This window comes from Populus alba, chromosome 5 (genome assembly GCF_005239225.2).
Source record: "Populus alba chromosome 5, ASM523922v2, whole genome shotgun sequence".
Classification (NCBI taxonomy): domain Eukaryota; kingdom Viridiplantae; phylum Streptophyta; class Magnoliopsida; order Malpighiales; family Salicaceae; genus Populus; species Populus alba.
The window spans coordinates 9,357,714-9,382,940 of NC_133288.1; the positions used below are offsets into that span (position 1 = coordinate 9,357,714).

Sequence of the window (25,227 nt, forward strand, 5' to 3'; positions counted from 1 at the left end):
TTCTTTTTTTGACTCCCGCGCAGATTACATTTGATAATAACAAAAAAGCATAATAAAAAGATAAAAAGAACCCTCTGATTTTTGCTTTTAATGGTAATTAAAAAATCTTGTTCTTAAAAGTAATTAAATCATTTTAATGTGCTTGAACAAATGAAGAAAAGTCAAATATACAAATTTAACCATTTCACTTGTGTATAAACTCGGTAAAGACACGTTCCGTTTTCATGGACTCATAGGACTATAAAATCTTCCATCTGATTGTAGAATTGTCATGATGCAACTTCTTAATTCAATTAGTAGACATTCATATATAATGCCTACCGTTAACTATTTAGACTTCAAAATGAATGACAACTAGCAGCAATTTCCAGATTCAGCTGTACATAATAATCTTTATTTACAACAGAAAACCAATATTGACATTCAATCGCTACCCTCCATTGATGGCTTAAAACCAGGGATGCCATGTTGGATCCATCATGCACAAGTTCCTTGGTGTCAAAGCAGCTTCTACCAACTCAGTGACACCCCTCTGCACCGACTGTGGTGGGTCCACAGCATTTTCTTCCTGATGCAGCACAAAATGGGAAAGAAAACAAAACACTTCCATCAGTATAGGAAACGAATTAGTTTTAGATCTTCCGTTAATCACATTTTTGGGCATCATGCACATTAACGCATCATGACAGATTTGGGACAGCAGTCACCTTTCTTATCATATATGCTTATTGACTGCTTCACAGAAAGATGAATAATTTCTGTTCGAATACGATTGGTAAAGTCATTATGAAGAAATTAGCTACTTTTGTCTTAGTTTTAACTCCGGCCAATTAGGGTTGCAATGTTAATGAATTTCCTTGTATCTGATCCAAACCATAAAGCCATGGAGCTTTAAGTTCAATCCTGAACTCGACAATATTTTAAATCTCAGTTCACCACAAAGAATGTGTGAGATGATGATTCAAGATATCCAATGCAAATCAGGCAGCTTATCTTCAAGCCTCACCACTACAATATACATGATATACATGATGGTTTTGCCACAGATTAACCAAAATATGTCAGGGCCTGTATCTCTGCTATTCATAACTACCAAAATATGTAATTGAGACATCACATTTGATGGAATATTGGAGATAGAGGTTACCTCTTCAGATAGATGCTGTGGAGCAATTCCAGTGATACGGTTGATGACATTGTCTACGTTGGTAGTGACCTTGTGCTTGAAATCAGCAGGGTTCATACTACTCCCACTGGCAGCAGGTCCCAGATTCAACCCCAGTGGGCGTCTCCAAGACCAAGACAGAAGTTCATCACGGAAAAACATGGCTAATTGATGCCATAAATGTTTGCTTTGCTGCAAAATAGAAATTTGAAAACATTACATCTGGATGATATCCATCAAAGTAACTCACCAACTAAATGGATGGTCACCGAAACTTACTTTTGGTGAAACCACAGCCTGTGCTGCAGCACACATGGCAGACACAATAAGACCTTCTACTCCAAAATGGGAGAAGAATGCCTGCATGTTCCTTGTTAGGCGAAAAGGAACGGGTTCATTGAACTCAATCATGCCATTTGCGTCATATGCAGGGTGAAAATCTGTCTGGAAAATCTTGCCAGTGTTCTTAGCAAATAATATCTTATTTGGAGACCTTCCTCCAATCTGCAGCATGAAAGACATGAAACTTGAAAGCGCTAACTGGATTGCAAATTGCTTTTTAAAAGCCCACATATGATTGCCACTTAGAAGAGTCTTGTACATATACTGGGAAAAGATGCCATCAGACACATAAGACTTGGTTATCTCATTGTAAGCTTGGAGGCGAAGATCTACAACAGCTTCAGGAGAGATTTGGCCAGATATAGCTTGGTTTAGTTGCTCCTTGAAGTAGGTGATTGGGAGATCTGCTTCTCGGTCATTCCTTGCACAATGGTTCTCATACACTTCAAGAAAAGTGCTATACATTAAATCATCTTCGACCATGCGGACCTGCCCTTGCAGAAAATAATTATCAGAATTACAATTCAGATAGGCCCTTGTCAGCACTATCAGGTGCAATCTATCAGCAAAAACTGTATTGGTAAGAAAGAGAGGAAACAAAGAACAGAAAACCACGGATTCAATGTCCCACTATAAGATGCTATTTCCTGTCTTAGTATGATTTTCATCATGCTTATCCATTTAAAGATTCAAATAAATTCAGCAGTGATAATCACCTGGGACCAAACAGGAATGATGATTGGAGTGTGAATGCATATATGACGACGTCTTGATTCTTTGTGCTTATCAAACATCTGGTTCATTACACGGAAAAGCTGCAGTATTCGTTCATCACTTCTTGCATTAGGGGTCAAGGATGTCTGGACAATGAAATGACGTTGAGAACCATCAGAACCAATAAGGGTCAGACGCCTGAAGCTGCTTCCATGCCTTCGAACAATTGGAATATCAGCTCCAACCCTGTCTAACTTAACTGTGTGGTCTGGTGCAATTTCCTGGAAATAGTTAAATAGTATCATAAAAACAAGACAGAAAAAAAAAACTATTGAATACAAAAACAGTCTCTAAATTTCAAAAGGCTAATGATGTGGTAAAAGTTCTAATAATAATCAGTTTCCAAGATCTATTCACCCATACCAGACAAGAAAACTTCACTATGTAAAGCAAAAATCCATCACAGAAATTAATGTGTCAAGTGTGGCTCAATTACCTGATCACAAAAATACTGTCCTGGAACCTCTACATCAACAACATGAAAGTCACGCAGAACCCTGCTTTCCTCTTCAAGTTTCAAGACAGTTGGAAACCGGTCCTCTACATTGCTCTGTAGAACATTTTTCCAATGTTTCAATCGAGCAGTCAGTTCGGAAAGAGTGGCAGGGAAAGTAGCTATGCTTTCCGGATCAAGATCACGCTCAAAATCCTGTTTATAATCTCTCACAAAATCAACATGCTTGTTCACAGCATCAACAGAGAAGCAAGCCCTGCAAACACCAGAGAGTTCTTTCTTGAGAGATTGGGGAACCTCTCCTGTAGTGGCAGTTGGGTACTTGTAGCAGCGGTGGAGCAGTGCATTTACCACAGCAAGAAGTCTCTCCTCTGGCAGAGTCACAAACCGGGAACCAATTTCTGTAAGTAGACTCTGCAAAACCAGAATTTGATTATGAACCAAAAGGTTTTAAACCATTTTCTATTAACTAATATAATTGAACATTAGTGGGGCAAAAAAAAAAAAAAAAAAACAGTTCATATTATCATGTGCGAGCATTTAGAAATAGAGAACTTGGTTTCTTATTATTTCTCCTTTTCCATGAGGTGGTAGATATTCTCTCATAACATTTATAAGAGTTTGGTGAGGTATATAATAAAAACATAATTGAAGCAAGAAATCTAGCATGACAATCATCACCTCAAGTTCACTAGCCAAATTACTGTGTTTGCTTCTAAGAGCCTCCATTATCTCCTTTGCAGCTTCAAAAGCACTGGCAGCAGAAGCAACAAAGCCCAAAGCAACATTACGCCTCACAGCATTCTGACCACTTTCACTGATCATCGAAGAACTTTGTTGTAAAGTTTGATCATTCCCTGCATGCACACTGCTTTCAACTGCTGTGGATCTTTCAGGTTCGTGTCCATGAGTGTTTCCACCATCATGAGACCCAATCCCACCACTAGACTGAGTGCCTTGATGAACTGTATTGTCTGTGGCTAAAGCACCACCACCTCCATGACTCTGCACTCTTGCATTTCCATCAGTCAATCCTAGAGAAGCAGCCCCAGCACCAGATGCATTTTGCTGCATTCTTTGCTGAGCCATTGCCAATCTACCTAGTTCAGATTTATTTGCAACATCACGACGCTCAAGCAAATATGTGCGAAGCCAGTAATACAAAGCCTGTAAAATTTTAGACGGGAGAAAATCAAGATTAATGTAAAATATGGCATAGCATATTTGTTAACAATCTTTCGAACAAGGAATGACATCTACCTGTGGAAACACAGTGGCAATTTTCAGTAGAACAAGTTTGCAATGAGGTGCCTCTGTCCTCTGCAAAGAAAGTAATAGCTGTGGAATCCATGAAAGCCAAACCCAGTGGGGTATTTGGTCCAAGTATTTATCAAATGCTCTCCCCACAGATTCACTGGGAGTATCAAAGCTGAGAAGATACAGCACCCGAGCTAGATGGCTTCTGGAATTGGAAACACCAAATTTGATGCCTTGAAGAAAGCAGCTAACAGCATATTCCAGCCAAATTTCATCTTGAGTATCTCTATAAGCCTGAAACACCAGATAGCAGATCAGTACCGAGTAACAGAACCTGGCAACACACATTGTCATGCAAGTAAATAATAACATATACCGTGTCACAATAATTCCCCCAGCTTATCCATCCTTTAGGCAAGTTTTTGAAAAGGCTGATAGCATTTGAATATGCAATATTGGCATCTTCAGAGTCATTAAGCTTCAACAAAAAATCCCCTCTAAGACGAAAAATCTCAGCTTTGTGTTTCACAGGAAAATATTCCAGATTTGTGCTGTTAATCAAATTGAGACCACTGGTAAGCTCTCCCTTCATCTCCAGATAAGCCTTTGCCTGCTCTCTTATCTTAACAAAAGCTTCCTGCAAACATGAAACAAGAGAACCAATGACATACTTCCTCTATTCTCCATCCCAAAAAGGAGAATCAGAACAGCACAATCACCAAAGAGAAAAGAAAGAACAAAAAATTGATGTGCAAAATACAAAACGACCAACACACTGCTTAGTTGACAATGAGATTTACTAGAGCATTAACAGTCCATGACTTTTGAGGATATTAAAAAACTAGAGTATTCATAAAAATTGAATATTTAAATAACAAATTCCAATTCCAGGCTGCAACATATTAATTAAGAGATGGTCCCAAGAATATATGTTAGAAAATAGTTAGGACAATCCTACATCTCCTTTTAAGTACCCACCAATTCAACAAAGCAGCAAATAAAAACACCCATAATAGATGTCAATCTTTTGGCAGAGGAAAATTTTTCTGGGCCAGAAGCAAAGCCTTTGAAGGATTTCATACCTGCACTTCCATGGTTGAATGGCCATACATCTTTTCAAGAATTGTTACACAAACATCATTAAGGCCTTGCTTACGAGCAATATGAGCAAGCTTATTCACATTCCACGCTTTGTCACGAAATCCGAGGTGATAAAGTTGTGGATTTGTGGTTACAAAATCCTTGAATGCATCGATTACAGAATTATACATTTCATTACGCCACTGGAGCAGATCATACCAAACAGACATGTTATCCCATTCATTTGGGGTTCTCAGTCTCCAAGTTTCAAGAATGTCCTTGAGATCTGCATAAAGATTACCATGCACACCAACAGAAGTGCTAGAAAGTTTGTTTCCATTTGCAATGTCCACAAGAATTCGAGCAGATTCTTGAACTTCAATGAGCTGCTGGAATTGCTGCAAAAGAGGAATCCTGGAATGTACAGACATTTCAGGCAACTGCCACCACTGTTCTAAAGCAAGATCAACTCCTTTTCCCACTGTGTTTTCTGCATCACCCACACCATTTGTATTTCTATCATGAAGAGCAAAAAAGGCTTGAATTAAACGGAGTTTTGGAGTTTCTTCTACTTGAGCCTTAGGGATCACTTGATCCTTCATATACGCCCAATCAGGCAATTTCCAGAGGCTATCAAGAAGAATTTCATAATTCTCCATACTTTTACCAAAGTCAACCAATGCATCCCACTGACTCAATTGACTTGCACAGTAAAGCCATTGCTCTTCCCAGAGACACATCTCAGCCTTAGGAACTGTGTTATTATATGTGCCTTGTGTTGCCTTAACCATGGCTTGATAAAAGAGGCTTTGAGCACGCTGCCAGTAACCATGCTGAACTAGTGAAAGTCCAGCTCTAGTTTCTGCAGTGATTGACCTCTTTTTCCACAGCCCACATCTCATATCTTCTTCATTGAGCAAACGATAAAGCTCAGCCAGAGACTCAGAGCACTTTGTTTCATTCATGAATAGCATGACATGACTTTCTAACAAAGCCAAGGCTATGTGCCATGCATTATATGTTTTTCCAATGTACTTAATAAGCTCACTTGGCATCCTAGGTTGTGGGTGGCTCAACTGAAGGCCTTCTAGGAGAGCTTGCACCACATTTGGTCTACTGGCTTGCTGCTTCTTGTGATAATCTTTTGATAAGAGAGTAATCATTGGTTTAGCTAATGTAACTTGTTCTTCTTTGTGCAGGGTCAACCAGACAATGGGAAATACCAGCACCCACAAATGGTATGCGACATTTGCATCTGTATGGGCCAGTTCTCTTAATGGAATTACCAGATCAGCCACCTGGAAGAATATAAAAGGAGTTAAACCTGAAATGACATTTAGTAAAGCAAACCTCTCAACTCACATGCTGGCTGGACAGCAAGAAAAGCACTGCACAAGGACATATGACATCAATAAAGTTAATAATGAAGCAGCTGAATCATTAGTTGCTTCCAAGTGATATTGAGATAAAGTAAGGTCCAGAGGCAGAATATATGTTGCTTGTATTATTTATAAAACAATCATTGCTACTTAAAAACAATGATTTCAGCAAAATGGGGCACGCAACAATGCACAAATATCAATAGAGCACACTAGAGTCGACCAACACTTAAAGTTCATGGTAATACAGATACTTAGTTGTTAAAGCATGACATAGCACTGAGTAGCAGAGATTTAAATATAAATGCAATAACCTGAAGTTTATTCATCTCATTCAGAAACTGAGCATGCTTAAGAACAAGACTATCAAACGTGAGAGGAGCTTCCTCAGAACCCTCTGGAACATCAGCAACCAGTTGCTGCATCCCAGAACTATCCGGAAGGGAACTTGAGACCACAACTGGCTGAACCCTGGCAGAATTAGGGGCAAGAGTGATTGGATTGTCCTCAACTAAGATTGCCAGAAGAAGATCAAGACCCTGTTTGAGCCAGAAAACATCACTTAAAGCTTCCCAGTCCTGGACTTGGATAATATATTGCAGTCTTGTAAACAATGATTTCCCAAGAGATTCATGATAAAGCAAAAAGAATTTCTTCCTAATGTCAGGATCTCTTGCTCGTAAACCAAGCATGAATTGTCTTTCCACCTTCTGAAACACCTCCTGGCGTAGGGCCAACGAGTATCTGAACGTCAATGAAGTAATATAGTTAAAACCCTAATAAAATAAGAAACACCAATTATCTCAATATATTACTTACTTTGAATCAGCACAAATTCCATAAAGAAGCTGAAGATATTTCCTGTCCCAATCTTCATGAGCATCAGGACCGAAGTTTTGCTTATCAACTTGTGAAAGCTTTTGAAGAAAAGAGACTATTTCCTTAGGACTGATAAAACCGCTTGATGTGACTCTTCCTGGTTTGCAGAAATCATCTTCAATCCACCCTTTTATAACATCTAAAATGCAAAGAAGCACGCTAGAATCAGTGCCCTTCTCTGAAAGCAAGGCATTCAAGACTTGAGTTACAGATCGTTTGCAATCAGGAACAACCATCACTTTTTCACAAATAAGCTTCAGCACGGATTTTAGATTACAGATGACTGCTCCGAGATCAGCACCTTGACGAGAAGAAGACACTGCCGAATCTGGATCAGTTCGCTGGCCCTGATGTAGAGATGTAGAGAATAAAACGATATAAAATCAATGTTAGTGAAAAAGGGCAGTGCATTATACATTACTACTAGTGGAGGGTCCTGGGTGATCCTAGATAGAAATTTGTTTACTTTTATTTTTTATTTCTGTTGGTGAAAGAGAGCAGGATATGTCCTCTGTTAATTTCAGGTTTTGGAGGATTAAGGCCTGCAGAGTTTTGTGGAAACATGCAAATTTTGCCATTAATTGGAGATTTGGTCAGAGCACAGCTCAAAAATTCATCAAAGTCAAACTACATCCAGATAATTGCTTTGTCATAGAATAGTGTTTTTACTGGCCTTTATGGTGTTCTGCTTAACATGGATGGAAGTGATATCAAAGGATTTAAAAGCTCTCAATAGAGGCAGATTTGGCATATGACCACGTGGAATGGTGCAAAAGGATCCATAAAGTCAACCATGAAAGGTTTGGAATTGAGGCTGGATTGTTGTTGGTGGTGGTGTTCTTACTCAAAGGGCCTTCCAAAGAGTTTCATTAACTAAATATTCAAGAGGGATTGGTATTACCTAAAGCTTTAAGTTTTGTTTATCTTTTGGTTTAGTCCCGGAAGATACAATATTCTTTTGGTTGCAATGGCTCACTTTCCCTCCTTAAAGGAAATAGTTGCCCACCAGCAGAGAAAAGCCACACAACTGAGTGTTTATCACAACACAGATTAAGCATATTAGATGAATATGGCATGGATGTATGTCAAACAAAGAGTTGTGATTCAAATTTCTGACACGATACCATAGAAGCAATAGGTTTTCCCATGTATAAAAACCAACAGATAGAATGCTGGTGCAATGCCACTCTGCTTCATGCAAATTCCATTCGTAATTAAAGCTTTTTCATAAGTATAACTATTAACTAGTTTAAATGTTTTCTGCAAAAGCATTGGCATGAAAAATAGGAAAGGAAATGTTTTACCCCTAACAAAACGAAACCAGAAAGAACATTAGGTGCGTGGTAATTATACTTCACCACATGTACTATGTAAGTTTATATGGAAAAAAAAAAAAAAAAAAAAAAAAGGAAAAGAAGCAATGACTTACTTGTCTCAAATGAGAACCTGCTGATGATCCCATATCACGTGCTAGTCGTTGAAGGATACGAACCAATATGGGTGGTTCAATGTACTTCCCCACCTCTGTCAGGGTTTTGATGACAAGCAGCACAAAGGAAATCGAACTAACAGATGTATCCTCACCCAATGTCTGAGGAGAAGTAACAGAGTCAATGTGCTTCTGTATCAAGTCATCAACCTTCTGATACAATAGCTTCACATCAGGTGGTGTACTGGCCACATCTGGTGGAAAAGCAACAAAAACCATCTTCAACAGAGAGCACAGTGACTTTCCAGCATCTAACATTTTCTGTTTGAAACAGGGTTCTAGAATCTGATATAAACACAAGAGAAACATGAATGCCAAAAAATAATGATTATAAACCCAAGGAATAAAAAAAACAAGCAAGTGCTTATTATATGTGACTACCTGAGAGATCTGGTTTATGTTATTTCTAATGAACAAATGAGGTTGCTTCTCCAAGACCTTATTCATTACATCCAAGCCCTGAGCAAGAGCTGTCGAAGGATCCTTTGACTGTGATGGTTGCATGCTGTTGAACAATTTTTCCAAGTAATTGAACTTAACATTAGCATTGGGCCACACCTCCAATGCTTGTGAAAGTAGCTCCAAGGCTTGTTTGTACATAGTAGTAGCTTCCTTGTCCTTGGGCTCTATGACCAAGGCAACCTGTTCCACACAGATGACTACATTGTCAACTTTTCTCTCCATACTAAATAAAGAAAAAGATAACTATTATATGAAATGCAGCTGCTCAACAGTGTGATAAAAAAGGTGCAAAATTTGACCACCACAATGATGGTAATGTAAATCATAAATGATCTCGATGTTCTTCAATTTGCAGAGAGATGCAGACTGAAACATTTTATCCATCTTGGACACAGATCAGATTTCTATCATGGTGTCAGTGTAACTTCGTTTTTTGTAAATTATGCCCTCATTTCTGCAGGTTTTGTCACCTTGAATTGGAAAAGATTGGGTAGAAGTAGAGAGATCATTTGACTAACAGGTCATATTTTAGCTAAAATCCATAGGTCTTGCATGATTTTGTAAAGAATAAATAGTATATAAGAGTAGTTTGGTTGCAATATTTTGGTTGTCCCGTGGTCATCTAATTCATGCAGATTATGCACTACGTTGTAAAATCAAAGCCTACCAAGGATCTGTAAACAGAAAAATGCAAACATTTATCAAATGGAAAGCATGATCTCATCCAATCTTGCTCTCATATTAAAACCAAAAATGAAGCAAAAGACTCACTCTTATAAGAAAATTGATAATCATTTCTTCCATAGCAGCATTAGGCTTGAATTCTTCATCAGGTTGGCCACCAGGTCCAGGGGTTTCTATATTTGGTATTGACGAGGCAACACCAGGTGACATGACACAGATGGATTGAAGACCAGGTTCCACTTTAACTCTCTTACTTGCATCTTCAGGGAAGGTAGATCCATCCACAGCACGCTTAGAATCAGTACCAGCAGACCCAGGGTTAAATCCATCATTAGACTGACTGGGGACATCACCATCAGTCATGACTTTCATTTCATGTTGCCTTTGCCTTTCCCAGCCAACAACCAACCCAGCAAGTTCTATGGCAAGGCGCCTGTTTTCTGTAGTTGTGTTGCATGGCAGTCCAAGCCGACTGAGAGAATTGACCATTTGGGGAACAAACTGTGCTCTGCAGCTGTAGAAGAGATCTGAATGGCGCACAATAAGCTGGAAAATGTGAATCAAATTAGGAATCGAATGACCTTCCTCGACCAAAATTTTTTTTGTGTATCGTATCCAAATTGGCATCCGAGAATCGCCAAGAGGCAACCTCCGTGGTAAAGCTGGCATCAGTATATCAAGAGCCTGCTTGACCAGAAGTTTATTTTCCGGCTGGCAAGTTCTGAGAAGTGCAACAAAAACCTGCATTTTTTAATTTGTGTAAGGTCCATTTTCATGATATGTGAGGCACAAGGGTAAAAATAGATGCAGCAGGTTTACATGCTTTCTTTTCCTGCATGCTTGATCATTATTTCAGACTGATGATAGCATATCAAGATTTGTAGGCAGAATTGCAGGGTTATATAATCCGCACATAGGTAGTTCTTCAGTGATCACAGCCATTGGTGTACTCCATAAATTAAACTATCATAATGTAAAATCCATTTAAGAAAAGCAATTCATGTCGGAAATGGGTTGTTTACACCCATTTCACTTGACAGAAGTTAGGTTGAGGTTTGAAGGTTATGTCAAAAGATATGATATGAACACAACTTGACAAATAAGAGAAAAGAGACATCATCTCTGCAGAAGATTTGTCATTAATTATTTCTTAAGGTACCTGAAGTATAATTTTTTCTGGGGCCTGATAGGCTTCCAAGAAATGGCACACATTGACAAATGCCCACTGCTTACTAGCACTGTCCTCACGTTTGAGATGATTCCAGCCAAATTTAATGAGCTCTTTCCGATGATGAACAAGGTCGTTTTGGAGATATTTTAGCAGTAAAGTGGCGAGCTGCAAGAGTTCTATCCTCAAAGGCTCATCATATTCAGCAGAAACCTAATCACCAAATTAAGGAATAAATTAATGCAGCTACAATATTTTGATATATGGTACTTTCATTAAGGTATAAATTAATGTACCTACAGAATATTTTGATACTATGGTACTTTAATTAAGGAATAAATTAATGCACCTACAGAAGGCACAATGACAAACAAAATACATTAAATAAATAAAACAAAAATGAAACTTCAAGGGAGAACCTCTTCTGGTGGATCAAGAAGTTTGTCAACAATGGTTTTTATAATACCAGGGTCAACAACCTCCCAGCTTTGGGCATTCTGGAAAGCATGGGCAAGCATCGGAAGAATGAGCATTTGCATGACAACCACCAAATGATCATGACCAAGTTGTTTTGATTGGAAAAGGTTCAAGAAATGCAAGAGGAGAGCTCTCTTCATGTTCGGCGGATATCCTTCTGCAACCTGAAATAGAATGATTAATTTGTGCAAAAGCCATAAAAGCCAAATGAACTAATAAAAGAAAAGGTAGTCTTCACAATGGGGAAAATCAGCTTAAGTACCTCAATAATATAAAACTCCTTCAAAAAAGTGTAGTCAATGCGACTGTGGAATAAGAAGATGGAGAGGATATCAAAGAGAACATTAACTTCTTTTTGGTCATGACGCAAGTAATTCAGGAAGCATTTGACAAGCCATTTGCTTTCTTTAACCTGCATTTGAAAAATGAATAAAAACCAAAGGTTTTAGAATAATAAGTCAACCAATTAAGTGGACCTTTCATTTCTTCAAAATGCAGGCAGTGTTTGATTCACAATTAATATGGTCAACATTATAGGATTGATAAAAACTGATTGAACCAACTGCAGAACATTGTAGCAAAAGCAAAACCCAGCTGTGTGCAAGGCATATGCACATAAGACCAAATTCAAATTTTTTTCATTTAGTTTTTGGAAGCTGGGGCAGAAATACCATGCTTTCAGCAGAAGAAGGAAAAATCATGAACACACTTCTGTGCAAGTTAGGCATAACTAGAATACGGCACTGATAACACAAAAGGCAGTGTTTTAAGGCAATTGAAGAGATAAAAGATTGAGAGGAGAAATTTAATCAGCTATCACTAATCAAATTAAGTGTTCAACATTGTTTTATAATCAATTGTGTTATGAGAATAAAACTTTATTGTTCCCCAGTCAACAAGGTTATCTCAATAATATTATAGCCAAGAAGAAACTTGGTACGGCAGATATTACCATAAATGATTACTAAACTTACTTGCACTAAGTTCAACTCCTGTTCATTGTGCAAACGGGATACTCTAGCGGGTGACTTCCATACTAGTACCAAGGTATCAAACACAAGTTGATTACTATGCAACCAGCCCGGTATCAATTTGACCAGCATTTTAATAAGTGCAAGACCTTGAAAATAAGCATCCGAAGTTGCACCAGTGGGGATAGATGGTAAATTTGCACTGTCAGCTGGAGGGGCAACAAGACTTTCTTCACCCAACAAAGCAGAAGGTGGAGTTGAAGAGCTAGAAGTCATCTCCACGTCTGATTTTGGCAGAAACTCAGGAAAGGCACTTGCAAGTATTTTCTGGGGTGATTTAGCCAGCTCATCTCTCAATGGTTGGCCAGCATCTGATCTCAAAATGTACATGAACCTGCATTTCCCAAAAGAGCAGAAAAGGTAAGAACACCAAAAATGTCATTTCCAGAAACATAATTTAGAAATTAACTCCAGTGTTTAAGCTTACCGCCTGAAGTATTTTGGATCACTTAATCGAGCTAGAAAATAATCAACAGCTAGTGTTGCATATCGATTTAAGAATTTTGTAAGAGGTAGACGATATGGACTGTTAATTTCACTGTATACTTGTCCAGGAGGAAGAGCCCCTTCCAAATCAATAGTCAAGGTCACAAGTTCATCAAGAAACTTCGATGCAGCATGGGGAAGTAAGTGGAACAGCTCAATGATAGCTGCACAGAACCAGTAAAAGGAATCACAATTAGGAATACACATAAGTAAATTTAACCAAGACGCACATAATCAGACCACACATGTTCATATCTCACCATCCGTCTATGCAGGCATACATTACATAAGCTGCTAGCTAGGCAAACAAACTGTGTCCACTAAAGTGGATGGTCTAGATGCTTACCTGCGGCAATTTTCGGCTCTTCACCAGCCTTCCATGACTTTATACTCTGGGAAAGCTTGTCAGGTTCCATCCATTTCTTAAGGTGCTCCAACAGCTTACCACCCAGGGTGACATTAAACCAGCTAGACAAAAGTTCAAGCAAGCGAGCCAGACCTTGCAGAAGAGGCATGCTAAGATTCTTGGTGTGAGCCAAGTTAACTAGAATAGGCCTGAGGCTGCTCTGCAGAAGTTCTTTTGGCATTCTTTGCTGGTTAATAACCTAAAAAAGGTCAAGACAAATAAGGTAAGTAATTTCTGTTAAATAAAAGCAAGATCAGAAGAAAAAGCATTCCCAAGCCAGAATGAGAAAGTGAATAGTATGACGTGTTGAGTTCATTAGAGAAACTTGAAGAAGTGTTTTTATAGGAAGACAAATGAAAACTGAATAAAACAGATAGCTTATGATGGATGTATGGGATATAGGGGATTATTCTATTTATTTATTTATTAGCCATATGCTTCTCTCCCCCTAGATCAAAGTTTCCATTTTTCAAAAAAAGAAAGTACACTTGTATTCCTAATGCATTATGTTAATTCTTGGTCAAACAATATTATGGACAGACTCGAATATACACATCAGTTGACATGGGATACCCACAGAATCATCCTATGAAGATCTCTGCTCCTTGCAACACAGCTGTTAAACGTAAATTATGTACAAAAACTGAAATCATGGCCAAGCTATAAGGAAATGGAGATGAATATCTATATGCAAGCTAAGCCTCTGAGAAAAGCTAAACAATACCTGGCGTAAACCCTCCTTGGCAACAGCAACAATTTCTGGTGTCCGACATGTCAAGGACTTGAAGAACATGGAAATGATCTTTGCACGCAAATCAGAATGATTTTGAGCCTTGAAATCAGCCCATGCCATAGCAGTACAGAGCAGCTCGATGCAAGCTGTTCGAAGCTTGTTTAGTGACAAGGTGTACTTGGGGTTCATAAACTTCACAGCCCATACATTTTCATCAGCCTCTGCTATTTGCAACGCTTCTTGCAGAAAGTTAACTAGCTCTTGAGTCAACTTGAGAAGTGGTGGCCTCAAGGCCAGGCAAAAATTCAGAGCTGTAACTATCCCAACCTATAAGTAACAAATCAGGTTAGCAAAGAAAATTGATAAATTGCATTAGTTGTAGGCAGCAACACAGCATACCTGTTGATCGACAGTCTTTGACCTGAGTGGCCGTGTGATAAGGGGCTGAAGCAAAGGCTGATACAGAGGCTCAAGTAACTCCGATACCTCACTACCAGTCCTACTAGCCAATAGTGCCAAACATGATTGCACATTCTTTCTTACAATAATAGATGCATTGGGATTGAACAATTCTGAAGCAAGAAAATCAACTACCCCTTGAAAACTTTTCCTGCGTGGTTCACTGTTAGCTTCATCAACATTATTCACCACACGAAGAACCTGTGTAAGCACTTGACTAGTCTCATCCTGCTCTTTGCTTGCATAGGGAGGAAGTCTTTTGAGTACATAGACTAGACCCCGCACAATTCTTACTTGGAAGTGGCACAGAGTCTCAACAGTTACCTTTCCCACCAAAGCACCAAGTCCCATAACACCTCCCATCTGTGCTTGCCATGTGGTTCCATAGCAACAATGCAAAAGACGAGGAAGAAGTTGCTCAAAAACTGGGATGCAAACACTTGGGGGTGGTGAATATACAGGATTCATTGATGGACTAGACACAATCATAGGTGTACCAGGGCCTGTTCTTGACATCAGCACATCACCATGTTTTGAGCGAGCAAGGAAGAGAAGTGTTTCAGCAAAGATATTTAAAGCACCTAGAGCAGCTTTGGCATGGACCCTATTGTCATCAGATAGCACATCAACCAAAGCATCCAAGAATATCAAAGGGTCCAGCTCTTTCAGATTAGTGCTAGTCTTTGACCTGGAACTGACACTACTAATTGATGAAAGCATAGGCCCACCAAGAACACTTGGAATTGAAGGGTTATTTGAGTTATAATCTATATGAAATATCATAGCAAAATGGTGACAAACATTGACAACAAAATCATCTTTGGGGTCATGCAGATCTGGTTCAGCACTGGAAGCAATTATGGTCATTAACAGAATCTTGAAAACTGATTTCTCAGCCATAAGCTGGGTTTTTGTCTTCACGCCTAAATCAGCCTGAAATAATACACCATACATGTCATTATGCAATGCTGTACCAGTCTACACAAACGACATCATAAGAATGAATTAGTACTTTCTGTTCAAATATGAAGAAAAGAAAATTCAAATATAATCATATGACAAATTAATAGAATAAAGGGGATCAGTAAAAGGAGCTTATAAGTATCATTATAAACATATATTTATGCTATAGAGAGTATGAGAGAGTGTGGGCCCCAAGCTCCAAGGTGTCTCTCTCTCTCTTTGTTATATATTATATTTTTATTAGAGAATATATCATTTTACTTTAATATATTTTGAGTGCAATAATATAATTATTAATTATATATTAATAATCTGATAAAAAAAAATTATATAATTAAACAACACTTGCAGGCTTTGAGTGATAAATCAGAATGAGCTAAAAGTTCATAGGAATACAATGCTAAATTGGTTAAAGATGAACATTTGTGAGATTGAAATATTAAACGAACAATCTTATCTAAAATTGAGGAAGAGAGGAAAATTTGTTCTTGACTTTTGTAGTGATGTTTGGAGGAAAGGATTTTCAGATTTTTTGAAATGCATTCCGTGTCCTAGAAAATTCTAACTGACCTTACTAAAGGGAAAAAGAACGAGAAAATAATGGAGATGGTGAACAGCAACAAGGCTTGGTGGCTGGATATTTCATGCAAAACAGTAATTCCCAACATGCAGAATATACAAACTTGAATTACAGAGCCATTCCATCATAAAGGTACCTGATAATAAAGCAACTTAATGCCCAAGACACTCAAGCTAATCTACTGAAGTACTAGATCAGGCACTATAAAGCTAGTGCTGGAAAAGAGGTTAGAAATAACGCAGGCAAAGAGAAATAAAGAGTGGAGAAATACTATAAAACTCCACGTCTGATATTCTCGAGTGAAAAAAAAAAATGAGAGGCTAGCACTTCATTTCAATTCCTTCAAATACAAGCATATTGGTGTCTAAGAAGAGGATAACAAATGGTTAGAGTTAAGCAACTATTGTTAGAAAGAAAAGAATGTACAAGATCGTTTTGGAGACCATGTCATCCATGAAACAAACAGAAACAGGAAAAAGAAAAGGAGATAGAAAAAAAAAAAAAGTCAAAATCAAAATAAGAGGACACTTGCCCTGTGAATATCAGCTAGGGAAGTGCCTCAGGAAGTGCCTGCAGCATAGCACTACAAAAACACAAGAAACTCAATCCCATGCTACAACAGTACCAAAGTCAGTATTCCAAAGATGATATGATCCAAAGTAAATTTTTGTTTTCCTTTAAAAGGACGGGTGGAACACAAGGACTTCCTATGAGATCACAAATCCTAGCACTATTCAGGCCCGAGAGCAGTCAACTTCAGGCACATTAGTGGTACTATGATTGCAACCACATCCAAAAGTAAATTCAATTCAAATGGACATGACATCAGTACTGTGGGAAAACCTGAAATTGCTAATGTAGATTAGAAAGCACTAGCAACTGAGATTCAGCAGCATTTCAATCAATATTTTTCAACTACCTTTATATCTGATGTCTCGGACCTACGCCAGGATGAATCAACTGCAGAAACTAAGGTGGTTGACAGCTGTCTGGCTGTATATCCCTCGTCAGAAACATTCCCAGGCAAATTAAGCTGAGATGATAAGCAAACACGAAGGAACTTCAAAGACTGTTTTCGGTAGAAAGCATCCATGCCACTGTTTTTGTTTATGACAGCTGCTACTGCAAGATTTATGCATCGATCCAAAGGCACCAAAAACGGAGTTGAAGGCTCAAATGTAAGTATAAGACGAAGCCCATGCTCTGGGTTATCTTTGCATTCAAGTGCAAGGGGCTCTTTAAGAAAACGTCTATTGCGGCCACCTAACTTGCCAAGGAGTTGCAAAGCTTTTCCACCCCAGTGATAAGGTGCAGGCCTCAGGTGAGACCATAAGGATAAAATTACCTCTGACATGACATTAGCCATACTGGGTTCCAGGAAATCAGGATTTAAACTATCTACCCAAAATTCAAGTGTTCTTAAACCTAAACTCACTAGGTCATCACTTCCCTTCAGACACAAAACAAGAGGTCTCATAAGACGTGGAAGGTGCGGCAGCAATGAGCTTAAGCGCGCAGGCATTGTTAAGCATAGTTCAAGTAAAAGGTCCCTCATATCTTCACCAGTTGGACCCTCAAGCATTGTCAATAACATATTCAGGCAGGGCTGTAACATTGGAATCAGATCCCGGAGGAGAAGCTCAAATTTACATCCAGCAAGAGCCCTAAACATTGTTCGAAGAAGCTGCATATAACCAAGAGGTTTTTCAACTTCAGTAGCATTCTTCATGCAAACTTCCATTATAACAAGGACATGAGGCTGCAAAATACGTTCAAACTCTGCAGGTGCTTTAGAGACAGCACCAAATATAAACCGAAAGAGATTCAGAACCAGTTTTGCTGCAGGTGAATCTGGGTTCTTCAAAACATCAAGTTTGCTGCATACAAGAAAGTTGACCAAGACATCTGCAAATGGGCGATATACTTTCGAAGATTGCAAAAGCGAAGAAAAAATGTGAACCAGTTGAGTATTGCTAATCATGCATTCAAAAAGTTCAGGCATGCACAATGAGAACATGTCCATAAGATCTCGAGGTTCCATTATGGACAGTATTTGGGAAAATTGATTAAGCATGTCCCTCTCCTCATCCTTCTCCTTAAAGAGAGCTAAACAATGCACCCCACTCTTCAGGACACCTGAGGCTTTCCACACCTGTCAAAAATCAAAGTCAGACCAAGCCAATCGAGAGACAAGCAAAAAGAAGATGCATCACATAATACCTCATCTTCTCTCATCCCTTTGAATGCTTGGGGAGCTGCTAAGCTAGAAGACGGTGAAACAAGCACTTGAGAATGTGTTCCATGCGTGGAAGGAGAAACCTAAACCAATGGAATTAAGCTATGAAAAAGAACAAGAAGCTAACATGTAATGAAATGTTAAATGAAAAGCAATTTTTGAACATGGTTAAATTTTGAAACAGAAACCTGTGATCGTGGCAAATGTGCATGAGTGATGCTCCATATAATAGTCTTCATTCCTGAAAACATAACCACCCAAAGATTCTTAAGTTCTCTGAGAATAGGTAAATTAACAATTAGAAACATAATTCAGAAGCATTCATCTCCATTGAGTAGTATCAAATGGTGCTTGAAACTCTAGTTTATCATCATCATCATAAAACATTGAAAGAGAACAAGGATGGTATTGTGAGAGGATCTATTATTACCCATAACTAAGGTCTTGATCAAATTCTTACAGTCACTGACTTCCTTAGAATGTTCCACCGGAACTTGCAAATTCAAAACTGCCTGCAACCAATTACAAGTCAAGATTGAAGGCAGACAAACCCAAGATTTTGTATATAATGGATTTGGAAAAGAAAATATCAACCATTTGTATTCATCCATCAAACGAAAGAGGACACTCCTGTAACACATCAATGACAGTGCTTCACTGAAACATTCAAAATGTTCCTAAATATTCCCCAGTACACAAGGATATTTATGCACAGATATTCAAAAGAACTCCCGCAATACTGGAGAAAACATTTAATGTTTTCAACCTATGCAAAGTTCATTGATATATAAAATAAAGAGATTTGCAGATAAACTAAAAGGCCTTTTATTTCAAGGATCAACTAAACACATTCTATTTATTGATACAACAACTTTCATGTGAGATACTTCAGGACTCTAGCAGTTTGTTTTTACCAGAAACAACTAACTTGATCACAGTTAGGCTTTAGCAGCTTGCTTGACCCACAAACAGCCAACTTCATCACAGTTAAAGTTCCATGCCTTAAACCATGCGCAAGTAAATAGCACTTCTGAAGACAGTGTAACCTCAGGCCATTGCCAGAATTTTTTGTTGAATCTATTTCTAGACTCCAACTTTGGTTCAAGGAAAGCAAACTACAGGTGATATTCCAAATGCTTTATCACAGGAACCTTCAAAAGGGTTCCAATACACAAGCAACAAATAAACAAGTCCTAACAGCATACAGCTAGCAAATACTAAATACTTAAATCCAATAGTAACATAGAGCAGTAGTTTATCAATTGTGGAACATAGTAAATGTAGCAATCTAGCAAGGCTTATCATTTGTAACAATCATATCTACAGAGTAAAATTTAAAATCAGAGAATGGGTTAATAAAGTATATTCTTGTAACAGCAGAAACAAGAAGCGTGAAGAACAAGAGCTAAAATTCAAACTGGTGCCTCATGCAACATTAGTCAGTGATTTAAAAGCACGTGGAAAGTCACAGAGCAACCTGCACAGGGAGTTCAAGCTTTGACCTCAAAGTAGCACGCTCCTTTCCCTCCTCCCCTTCCTCCAACAGCTATCAACCAAAAAGGAAGTGCATTAATGATCACAGGCAAAAAATATGATTTGAAGACAAGAACAAGAAAATAGAGAGCAAGGAAGACAGGCTTCAGAAAAATGGAAAGAAAAATAATCAAATATTGCTATCTAGAAAGAAAAATGGCAATGATAAGGCTATAAGAAAGTTGGCTCAACATACTTTGAACCTTGAACATGCATGTGGATGCAAGTATGCCATTTAATTAGCACAATGCAAAAGGTCAGGAAAAATCTTATTATATTTCAATTTATTATCTGTTTTTTTAACTAAAATATCAGCGGAATTGTTTAAGATCGACAATAAGAAGGGCTATAGCAAAAACTGGAGCAGGAACACTTGTGAGCTAAAACTCTGCAGCAAAGTACTTTGGATAGATACCTCCAAAAGTAACATCAAACACCTAAACATATTTCGATCAGCTAGTATCCAGCAGAGAATAGTAAACAATAAAAAAGGGGGCTTATGTTAGCGTCACTGCATTTTCCATATCTGATTGCATCTACCTTCAAACCCATAGCAATGAAGAAACCAGATAAAATAACACAAGTATTCCATCCGCTCCAAAATGCTAATCAGAACTGTGCCAAAAGATGATACTTATAAAGGAACCATCCTATAACCCAGATCAAACAACGACATGAACCTGTAGATTCCTATCTCAAATACAATAGTTCCAAGGTATAACCCAGATCAAACAACAACATGAACCTGTAAATTCCAATCTCTAATACAAGTTCCAAGGTCATGAAATACTTCACATGCCAAGACAGTTTAGGCACTGAAAACTAATTTAACACCAGCTCCTGCGACTGAAACATGAAAAGCAAATGATATCCACAAACTCTCAGAACGAAAAATACAAAATGAAGATTGCATGGTAACCAAAAAATAGAGAAAGTGTGAAAATAAAAGCAAATGGCATCTAAATACACTCGAAGCATCAACTTAACCATATCCTAACACCAATTGTTGCACGAGGAAAAAAATACAAGAAGCACACATGCCCTATACTTCAATCCAGTAACTCCAAAATTTTGTCCCAGCAAAATACCACATGGAAAAGGGATCACCAAGCAAGGATTACCTGCGGAATGGTGCGCTTAAAAGTGCTGAATTTGCCAACAAAAGCATCCAAAATCCGCCCCTGTAGGACCGCAAAAGTTATTCCCAGATAAAATGAGAAAATCCAACCAAAAGATATTTACAATACTTAAACTGACATTCATACCAGTAAAATCCGAGCTTCATCCATGGTTGAATGGTCCACACCTTTCTCAAAAATTGGCTCTACCTAAACCCGAAAAAAACAATTTAAAAGAATTTAAAAAAGGTCTGAGGAACTAATCATAATTATGCCCCTAATTAGGAAGCTAAGCCTTCAAGGACAGAATAAAGTATACACACCAGATTTAACATTAACCGGGCACAGGTGGTGTGGATGCTGAGAGATAATGAAGCATCATGCATGTTACTTGAGAACAGGTAAATAATCCGTGACAGCTGCAGTAGAGTAAGAAAAAGGAAGTTAGAAGACAGATTTTCAATAAGAACCAAAAGAATCTCATGGATAAAATATATTGAACCAGCAGGAACTTTTTCACTTTTTATGTTAATAAACTGGCAACAGAACTGACCAATAAGTAAGTGTCTAGTACAGTGCACAACACATAGGTGAGAAAGCATGAGATGAAATAGTAATTGAGAAATTTGATATCAGAAAGTAAAATTGACATCAGATATCACATAAGAAACAGCACCTGTGATAAGGAAAGGTCACTCCGAACATGATGAACAATTTCTGCAAGTAGGCTATAAGCCAATGGCCTCAGAGTTTCATAGCATGCCCGACCAGTTCCAACTAGAACTCTAGAATGGATAGGAAAACTAAGTGTTAAACAGGAAATGTTCAGTGCCAGAACCACCAATAATGAAATTCTTAAAATCAAAGGGCCAAATATTCACAACTATCTGAAAATGATCGGAGTAGATGTACATACCATTAAAAGGAAAATTATAAGAAATTTTTAATATAAAAACTAAAAATAAGCAAAATTAAATATGGACCAGGAAAATTGGCTCCATTTTATACAAATAATTGCACAAAATACATTCTGAAGAAATGTGATGGACCTCTTATTCCAGTAAAGCCACCAACCACATGATGCTTCCTTGAAAAAGCTCAGAATCAAATGATTCAATCTTTTGTCAGCAATTTATACAGAACCTCTATCAATTTATTATTTTCCAGGAGTAGGTATAGATTGCCAATTGTGACGTTCATGTTCAATTTTTTCTTCCTATGTTGTAATTTTTCCATCGAATTCGTTAACACTCAGTCATTACTTCGCATTGTACCATTAAGCCCACACAAAAAACAGATTAGAGTGCAATTTCAATTGTCTTCCAAGTGCCCAAAAAATTTAATAATTAGACATTTTTAGCATCTCCTGAGAATTTGTGATCATGAAAGCTCATTGAAACGTCAAACCCATAACAAGATAGAAGATTTTACCGCTCTTCTAAAAGTGTGTCAATTAAAGGAAATAAACCCCTCTTGAAATCTGTCCCTAGAACATGTTTTAAGGCAACTAGCAGTTCCTGCACCAAATGTGCTCAGACATCAGTTTTTGAAACTACAAGAGACCAACATTCATAAAGAGAAAATCAATTAAAAAGTAATCATTAACCTTTCTAATGGCTACAGAGTCTGAGCATGTAACAAGCAAATTCACAATGCTTTTACATATACTTTCTTCATGTGGCCTAATATAGTCAGCAAAACTCTTCAACAGGTAGGTTAAGAAAGAAACTGTCTGCAAAAGGCAAAATAGTGTAATTAGTGTAATGATATGATAGAAACAAATTGAGGTGCACACAGCTCTGGAAGTTTGATTACAACAATATGATTTCTGCCGAAGCTCTCTTTGTTATTTCCACAGATATCACATCTATTTTATGTACCTCTCCCCCAGCTTTTTGAGGACAAAAGGTGGCAAAATTGAAGAGTAGCTCAGAGCACAAGAAAGGATGTCAAGTTTAGCTCAACAGTAAACTTTCATCCATTTGGGAGCAGAGGCACATAAGAGCTTTTGTGAATATGTTTGAAAGTTTTTACATTATTCAAGTAAAGAGTTGCTTGACATTTTATATGCTCTAGCACTTAAGTTATCATACGTTGGATCCTTACATCCTGGAATCCCATTGTGCCTTCATATCCTCAAATTAAAATCTAAAAGCAAGACAAGAAACTACTTCAAGTGGTTTCACAAGCCCACAACAAAAGATTTTAATTTATTGAAGGAGCTTCAATAAAATCACTGTTTCTGCAGTCATGCTAGATTACAGAATCCAAAAACATGAATATCTTCCGATAACACCATGATTCCAAGGCAAGTGAGCTATGGTTTCCCTTCAAAAACAATCTCTCTTATTTATAAACGTGAAGAACACATATTTAAGTCATTTTAATGACTAGAAAATCTACTCTAAGAAAAAACTGTTTTCTCCCCTCCAAAATCAGTATAAATATACTAACAGCTAAGTACTGCCTTAAGTCATCAGCAACATCTACATGAAACGAGCTTTATCTCATGCAGGAAAAGACAATAAAGGGGCATCATGAGCAAACAAAACTTACCTTAACCTGTGCACCCTTCAGTTCAATGAAGTTAGTTTTCAGATGGGGTGGAACCTTGTCAGGGCCCGGGACAGATATTGCAGCAACCATCAAAGGCAATAAGTGTGGAATATTAGTTTGTACAAGACGGCTATACAATTGGAACAGAAACATAACCACAAGTGGACTCTCAGTAACTATCTTAAATGAACGAGTACTAGGATTAAGCTGGCCATTCCCAATGTGTCCAGTACTCAAAAGCCCTTGATCTGAAGAAGTAGAAATTTCCATTGGTTTAACATCCTCAACAGCCGCACTTGCGTTATCAAAGAAATGGCTAACAGTCAATCTAAAATTCTGGTAAATCTTACATACAAAGTCTAAAAATGGCTGAACCTCATTTTCTAATGTTGGCCTAAAATTCCTCAGAAGATCAAAAATAATACGAATGCATATCAACCCATTTTCTTCATTATCGGTAGTAAGCACTTGCATTGCAACTTTCAAAAGATCCTGAACAAAGGGCCGAAGAACCTCACTATGCGGTAAGCGATTCAGAATCTCCACCACAATATTTCGTAACTTATGCTCAGGATTATCTACAAATTGCGGTTTTGTAATTTGTAACAGAATAATAGAAGATGCCGGGAAGTAACATTTAAGAAAATTCAAATACTCCGCCGTGTGCGCAATCTCAAGACTATCCCGCACCTCCATTGCCATCTGTAGCCTCGCTTGAATCGCTGTTCAAAAATTATAAACAGAACATAATTAAGAAAAAGAAAAGGGACTTAAATTTCTATAACTATTATCAGCTTTAACCTGATAAGACTATCATCTCTCTTATATTACTTCAAGTTCCATGATAAAGAACAAAAAACGCACAAATTACACTCATTTCCTTCATTTTTTCAACGAACTACAGGGAAATGAAAAAATAAGGGGAGGGAAAGAAAGACTTACGGAGGTCAGGCTCCACGAGATGGCGAGAATGGTGCTCGAAATTCTGAATTGGACTCATGGCGTCAAAAACCCTAAGTTTTGTTCTCAATTTGAATTTCTAGGGTTTTTTAGGGTTTCATGGTGGTGAACTGCTGCTAAACTCTCTCGCTTCGGTTCTGGTAAAATTTTATGGTTGTGTAAAGAGAGAGAAATTGATTTCTGTGAGAGGAATTTTGGGATTTTAGGGTTTTAAATTTGAGAGTGAAAATTTGGGGGATTATATCTATCGGCTCTGAAAGGGGAGGGTGAAGTAGCACTGCTATTAGTCTACTGACCCCTGCTATAAGTTACTTTCTCTCGCTTTGTTTTATTTTATACGAGAACTACTTAGAAAAAAAAATTAATATTAATAAATTAAATTAATTAAATAAAATTAATTAAAAAAAATAAAATAAAAAAACCTCTAAAAAAATACTAAATAGAAAGAATTAACATTAACAAACTAAACTAAATGAAAAATAATAATTAAAAAGCAAAAAAAAAAAAATTTCAGGTTAACTCGTCAAACTAGGTTAACCTGTTAAACCTAGGATCC

The 25,227-nt window shown here is 37.7% G+C and overlaps 1 protein-coding gene across 1 annotated transcript; it reads right to left on the reverse strand.

Annotated features, from left to right (window-relative positions):
• Positions 1-235: 235 nt before the first annotated feature.
• LOC118029843 (uncharacterized) lies at positions 236-24,991 on the reverse strand. The gene is made up of 35 exons (XM_035033789.2): positions 24,654-24,991; positions 23,712-24,433; positions 22,762-22,887; positions 22,587-22,672; positions 21,832-21,940; positions 21,479-21,574; positions 21,303-21,365; positions 21,159-21,218; positions 19,982-20,050; positions 18,935-19,016; positions 18,693-18,745; positions 18,489-18,587; positions 17,188-18,420; positions 14,666-15,658; positions 14,258-14,593; positions 13,474-13,732; positions 13,069-13,291; positions 12,585-12,975; positions 11,873-12,022; positions 11,553-11,774; positions 11,125-11,346; positions 10,053-10,706; positions 9,201-9,461; positions 8,760-9,104; positions 7,271-7,677; positions 6,766-7,195; positions 5,075-6,370; positions 4,369-4,629; positions 3,996-4,286; positions 3,417-3,902; positions 2,718-3,149; positions 2,224-2,502; positions 1,445-1,996; positions 1,148-1,357; positions 236-568 (listed from the first exon to the last, which is right to left on the reverse strand). The coding sequence occupies exons 1-35, from the start codon at positions 24,709-24,711 to the stop codon at positions 449-451; spliced, it is 11,676 nt and encodes a 3,891-aa protein (XP_034889680.1). The 5' UTR covers positions 24,712-24,991; the 3' UTR covers positions 236-448.
• Between the last annotated feature and the right edge of the window lie 236 nt (positions 24,992-25,227).